Below are 6,970 nucleotides of genomic sequence, written 5' to 3'. Positions count from 1 at the left end.
CAGTTTTATGGTAGACACTGAAGTTAAACATGTATACTTAACATCAGTCCTTTTACCCACTGATGTGAAATCCAAAAAAAAATTTAAAAAAAATGTTTTTTTTTTTTAAACTGCTCACCATATCAGCTTGAGACCTCTTTCCTTTTATATTAAAAATAAGAAAAAAAAAATTATGGATATTTTTATGCTACATCAATATTTTTTATATAAAAAAGTACATGCATATATAAATACAATCAAAGAAGTTATATTATAGTAATATCAACGTAAAGCTATAACATCTTTGGGCATAATATATATTTATCAAATTATATATATACCCCAATCAAGCATAGCCACAGCAGAATTACATAATTACAACCTAACCAAACATTTTATTCCCAAATTCATATAAAATCAATAACAAGGGAACAAAATATCTAGTTCTAGCTATTATGGATCAAAATTATACACTTCAGTCAACTAAAATAAGTTTCATTTAAAGTAAACTTAATAGTATGATCTAGGAGAGTAAACCTTAATGAGATTTCTGTTGAAGCAGAGGTCCATATCAGATAAAATAAAACATCCATACACCAGAATTTCTTTGAAAGCCATTGCTTTGATCAACTAATACACAACCTGAATCACAACCCAAAAAATTAAAACACTAAAACAAAAGGGTGATTGATAATAAATCAACAAAATTCGATATGTCCGTGATGTTAATGAAACAATTTGATAATGAATGAAGAACTCTCACGCTACACCACAAAACACTAAAAGTTCTAGAGGGTGATTGATGATTTGTGTGATAGTTTAAAATGGGATTGATGTTACACAGAAAATGTACGCCTGGAACTGCAACGACTTTCTAGATGAATACCAATAAAAAGAAATCGAGAAAGAAATAGACCTGTCAGATTGCAGTCCCATCACAGCGCGCAGTCAGATTGTATGGCTGTGCTCTCGTGTCTCTATTTCCTGTGCCGAGTCTAGGTCTTCTTGAAAACTGATCAAGTTTAAAGGCAAAGTTTCATAAATATATATAGCTAACTGTGTGAGTGTCTGTGTGTGTAAGAGAGATATATCAAGTGAGATAGATATTTTTATACGAAAGTGAGAAGAGTTAATCTTGACCATTGCATCTTATCATAAATGATCAAGATTAAAACATAAAAAAAGCCATGTCACTTATATATTTATATATGTATGTTAGGACAGGAGAACATAACAGGAAATCTTACAGTGCTGAGTTCCTCTGAGAGGCAGAGTCCTCTGGTCTCAGGCAGGAAGGACTGGAGTTTCTTATTTGATCCTGATGAACATACATGATAGTGATGATTTCTTGTCAAGTCAATACTGAGAGTGGGACCCCAATATAACTTTTCATCAAGCAACTATAAGATCCATTAACAACAAGATGGAAGCTTAAGGCTGAGGAAAAGTGGAAAACAAAATCAATATACCTATGCAATTGAGCAGGAATTGCCTCTAGAATGATATCATCCTCATTGATTACCTTCTTTGCAATGGGAGCAAAACCACGAAAGAGTAGCCAAAATTCACCTGAATCTGACTCAGTGTCTAACTTTCCATCATCTGCAATATGGGGTAGTTTTCTTCAAGTAACAAACAAACAAACTCACCTCTGAAAGCAGATAACAGAATCATATAATAGCTAAAGTGCCCTCACCAACAATTGCAACGTCACATTTCCCTTCATGATATTCTTCTTTCAGAAACTGTACCACTTACAAAGCCTTGGCTCTTTCCTGAATATTGGAATTTGCACCATTGAATTGATAAATCTTATTGTGGGTGTCAAGAATGAACACATCATCATGGTTCAATGAAGACCTTGCAAACGGGACCTGCCAAAGCATAATTTTAAATTACATGCAAGCAGAATCAAAAAAGTTCACGAATAGACAACACATTACCTGTTTCAATCTGACAACTCTTTTCCCTTTGCATATATACAAGCGTGTTTCAAACTCCTCCTCTTCAGGTTTTCTAAATCCAGATGCAACACCCCCCTCTAATGGTATAATACATGGCTTAAAATATGACAAAAAATTGTCAGATTCATGTCCTTGAATTTCTCTGTGCTGCACCGCCCGTCCTCCAAGAGCAGCATCAAGTTCAACAGCTTTAATGGCTGCTGTTCCTGCATCATCCTACAAGAATGCTCAATAGGTCAGCCAAGACTATTCTTTTTGCCAAAAAGGGATTAAAGCGAGTATTTCTAATCATCAAGGAACCATAAAACCCTTTGAAAATAAAAAGGTGGACTAACGTATCAAAGTTCTTCTTTGAAAAAAACGTGAATGACGAAAAAAGAACAGTTTTTCAAGCATATGATTACAAGGGTGAAAGTGAAGTCCAAGCTTACCTGACTCGTATCCTTTCCAATCCAGAAGTGTAAATCATAAAAATAAGCAGCTCCTTTGCCTTGTGTTGTCTACAAGAATGAACACCAAAAATTTTATAAAATAAGGTGAAAGACATATTCCATAGAAAGTGAAATTATGTTCATTCTGAATATATTTCTATTCTTACAAAAGAGGGAATTGTATAAAAGCTTTCCCCATGCCAACTGAAACTATCCCCCAGAATTATAAATTAAAATCAGTCAAATATTTTGGACCATAGTGAATAGACTATATGAAATTTCTATAAGACCAAGAAATGCCTGTAAGTAACCCTAAGAGTCAAATGGCCTGGCCTCTGTGAGTGAGTCCTTGGTAGGAAAAGGGGTTAGAGAAGTAATAAGTGTTTGCTAGCTCTCCAACTACTGTAGCAGAGGTAAAATGTACATAGAAGAAGAGAGTGTAAGAGAATTCAGTTGGTTAATATGTTTGGATGGGCAAGGCTAGACTCTGGATTTCTTGAGGGAAGACACTGTCGTATCTTCCTCTTCCTGACCTACAAACATATGATCCGGTTTTGGAGGGGGATATTCAATAAAGACACCTTTTTTTTCCTGTTGAACCTCAATTCTCTGATCCAGTAACAGAAAAAGACTAATAATTCCAGAAAAAAATTATAATTAATATAAGAACATTTAAAGTCTAGGATTTGTGTACTACAAGGTAATATTGGATGTAGCTCATACCTGCAAGATGATATATGAATCCCCCATGTAGAATTTCCCATATTCAGATTTGGGCAATGGAACCGGTTGAAAATTCTCAATTCTCCATATTTCAGTTCCTCTACAACAAGTTAAGTTTAAAACCTCTCAAAGTATATAGCATATTCAATATATAAGAAATGTGAATGTCAAATATTTAACCATTCATGTTCATTCACCCAACAACTTTTCTTCTGGGTTATTTGGCTCGTGAGATGTTATTAGAGCATCTATAATTATTTGGTCTAAAATTGATCCTGTCTCCCATTAATCCGAATAAAAGTTAAATTTCAACAAAAGTAAGGTGGATCTATGAACTCTCTACATTTCAAACCCAAATGGTTCTTACATAATGGGTGAGTTAGATATAAAACCATTTACGTGCTTTCAGCCAACAACATATGCTTATACATAATGACATTATGGGTTGATTATTCTCCGACAGAAAAAATTATTTTAATTTCACATTTTACATTTTTCATGAATAAAATTTAAAAATAACTTATAATATAATTTCCAAAACTTATTTTTTATAGATCACCCATTACTTAAAGGATACAATCTCTGACCCACTCCCTGGAGTGTTAGACATAGCTAAATGCTCCTTTTTCGACGAACACTGTCTGCAAACACCAAATCCATTTCTTAAGAAATACAAATTTAAGAACAAACAAATCATGAGATAATCATACAACATCATGCAGATAAAGGTAGTAGTAGGAAACTCTCCAATCGAACCCAGCTAAAACCTCAGCAAACCTCTCAAAATCAGAACTTGAAATGAACTGGAAGTACGGAATCGACCTAGAAACTCACCTTGAGAAAACCCAGAAACGAATTGAAGGACAGATCGCGAACACCGCTAATTCGTGGACAAATTCGTACCAGATCGGAAGGCTGAGCAACCGTGAAAGAAAGGCAAGCGGCGGCGGAGCTTTGGCCACAAGAGGCGACGGAAAACTCACAACCACAGGTCGCGATAGACACACCCTATTTCGGGTTACTGTTCATCTCGGCGTGAACGTTTAATGACATGTGAATAATTGATGCATCTTGTTCTCAAAGGAGAATTTAGGGTTTGGGTGAGTGGAGAAGATCTAGAATGAAAGAATGAAAAACGAGACAGAGAAATTGGGATTTGTTTGATTTTATTATTATTATTTGTTTTCCCCTTCAGTTAATTGTATCCACTGATGGAAAAAACATTAGATGTAAAGTTTAGTAATATTACAAAATTGCCACCGCGTTTATATTTCCCTTCATGCATTATTTCACTGATGGGAAAACTCTTTGACATGTATTTTTTCCCTCAGGCATTTTCTCCACTGATGTGTAAACCTTCTACAAAGTTTACTAAAATTTCAAAATTGCCACCGTATGTATCTTTTCTCTCAGGTATTTTCTCTGCTGATGTGAAAACTAAAACCCCTATGATGTTAAATATATATTTTGTAGTAGTGGTTCTACCCCAAATAGTGAAAGCCATTACCCTTTGAAGGTACCTAAGGTCGGGATTATGAATGTTACTCGCTTTGTTGGCCCTTGAGACAAAAGATGTAAGACCGATGATGCGTTCCCAAAAGGTAGCGGGTTGATAGTCAACCGACTTTAAACTAGGATCCCAATGATCATGAACAAACCCATCGTTTGCAAAGCGTGCTGAAGAGACATGTCATAATCAATATTCATTAACCGAAAAACAACTCTATGGTTAGGGTTATTAAAATTCAACTTATCTTTAGTGAAAACAATTGAGCTTAAAAATTCATAAGTGAAATTTTCATAACCCTGCATAGGTGTCAACATATCAGTCCAGCCTAACCTTCCTAGCAACCTATTGACATCATCTCTAATGCCTAGCATATTCATACAATGGGAATCAGGATATCTAGAAGGATGCAAGGGTTTAGAGGTTAGAACTTTATACCTAGCCTTTTGGGTGTCATCTTTGAAGGCTATGCAATGATTCTTTGCCGGTGCTCTTTGAAGGTGAGAAAAACACAAGAAGGGGGGTTGAATTGTGTTTTAGAAAAATTCTTCGTTTCTCCTAAAAACTGAACACACTGATCAGAAGCTAAGCGAGACAGCTTCTGAAGTGATAATCAGAATCTAAATGCAGCGGAATAAAACAGAGAGAGAGAAGAAGAACGACACAAAGCAATTATACTGGTTCCTTCCACAAACCGGAAGTAGTCCAGTCCCCCTTGCACTTCCAAGGAGATTTCACTATGAGTAATATCTGATTACAAATGCTCAAGCACACAAGCAAGAGACTTCCTTTGCTCAAGCACATGATAAGTGCCAGGAAGTAGTACTTTTAATGTTTATTTATGGCACGTTTGTTACTTGTTTCACAAGTTATCCAGGGAAAAGCCGAGAGAAAAGTGAAATTTTGACCTTTTACGCTTTAGTCATCTTACTCTACCCATTTGTGCAGGAATTGAGTGTCCAAACATCAAGCAAGTGCAAAAACAACAAATTTGGGCAAAGGCCAGCTCGCCATGGCGAGCCAAAGGCGAGCTAAATGGCGAGGACTTCCAGAGAGAACCAGGCCACTTCGCCACTGAGATGGCCATGGCGAGAAATTTCGCCAGGCGAAGCTCTGGCGAGGCAAAAGGCGAAGAAAGGCGGTTTGATCTGATTTTTGGTGACGTGGCAGAATCCCATTGGTGAAGAAAACTGAGCTCGCCATGGCGAGCAATATTCTGCCAGGCGAAATTGACTTTTGCAGATTTGTATAAAAGCTCATTTTCTCTCATTTCTAAGTATTAAGTTAGTTTTTATCTTAGTTTTTCTCATAGTTTTCATAGGTAGATATTTCTTAGGGAGAAATAAGGTAGATCATATAGAGTGAGAGTGATTTTGGAAGTTGGATCTTTATTTCTTTGTTGAGACATCACAAGTGTAATGAATCCTTCCTTTTCAATCCATCCTTGCAAGGCTTCCATGATGATGTGTAGCTAAATACCCTTTGTTGGGATGTGAGGTACTTGATCTTGCTAAACATGTAATCTTTTGATCTTGCAATATATGATTCTAGCAATTTATATTCAATATTGTTGTTATTCTTGTGTTAATGCTTTCAATGAGATTCAAGATGCTTTGGACACAAACTCTTGAATCTTGAGCTAGAGTAGCAATATATCTTAGGTTAACTTACTTGACATCTTTGTTAATCTTGTGATAATCACCATAATCAAGAGTGAAATGCTTTCGGATACTTAATCAGGCTGGACACGGTCGATTAAGTCATCCGATCGACTTTGTTATCGTTTAAGGAATTTGGACACGAATGTTTAAACGATAACTTAGAAATAATTATATCACTTTGGACACGAAGGATAGTTTAGAATTGATTGTGATAATGTTGTTTACAAAGCTAGAATTCGTATGGATCATTAGGTTACGTGTGACACTTGGTTAAGGAACGCTACTCCTAACAAGTTTCAATCCTTATTTATCTCAACTTTTACTTTTTGCAATTAGTTTAGCTAGTTACATTTCAATTCAAACAAACAAGTACTCTTAATACTTGGAATGATAGTCGATGTTAAACTGTCATTGATAACGCACTATTCCCTGTGGAGACGATACAAAAATACTTATCTTGTTTGATGCAAAAACTACTTCATCAGCACACAAGCAAGAGACTTCCTTTGCTCAAGAACACAATCAAGAGACTTCCTGCTCAAGCACAACTGCAAGAGACTTCCTAACTAAACAAAATTACACAGAAAATTGTTTAAGGTTGAACACTTGATATACAATCAGAGGTGCTCACAATACAAATCAGATACAGACTCAATGGACTTAAGAATTTCTAAGATATGACTTTGAGACACAGAAATTCTAAGT

At 35.7% G+C, this 6,970-nt stretch overlaps 1 protein-coding gene across 2 annotated transcripts; it reads right to left on the bottom strand.

The window, feature by feature from the left end:
* Positions 1-227: 227 nt before the first annotated feature.
* LOC146936084 (villin-3-like) lies at positions 228-4,290 on the bottom strand. Of its 2 annotated transcripts, XM_085751089.1 has the most exons (10): positions 3,932-4,290; positions 3,675-3,738; positions 3,098-3,197; positions 2,375-2,443; positions 1,923-2,159; positions 1,676-1,853; positions 1,449-1,581; positions 1,227-1,297; positions 896-991; positions 228-621 (listed from the first exon to the last, which is right to left on the bottom strand). In XM_085751089.1, the coding sequence occupies exons 3-6, from the start codon at positions 3,122-3,124 to the stop codon at positions 1,734-1,736; spliced, it is 453 nt and encodes a 150-aa protein (XP_085607215.1). In that variant the 5' UTR covers positions 3,125-3,197; positions 3,675-3,738; positions 3,932-4,290; the 3' UTR covers positions 228-621; positions 896-991; positions 1,227-1,297; positions 1,449-1,581; positions 1,676-1,733. The 2 variants fall into 2 exon arrangements, with proteins under 2 accessions (XP_085607215.1, XP_085607216.1); XM_085751090.1 differs by lacking the exons at positions 228-621; positions 896-991; positions 1,227-1,297 and adding an exon at positions 1,308-1,416 and having other exon boundaries at positions 1,502-1,581; positions 3,932-4,288.
* Between the last annotated feature and the right edge of the window lie 2,680 nt (positions 4,291-6,970).

This window comes from Medicago sativa, chromosome 3, assembly GCF_051527215.1.
Source record: "Medicago sativa cultivar Bolivia chromosome 3, Bolivia_mono, whole genome shotgun sequence".
NCBI lineage: Eukaryota > Viridiplantae > Streptophyta > Magnoliopsida > Fabales > Fabaceae > Medicago > Medicago sativa.
The sequence above is the reverse complement of the archived record's forward strand: the minus strand, read 5'-3'. Positions and strand labels throughout refer to the sequence as shown.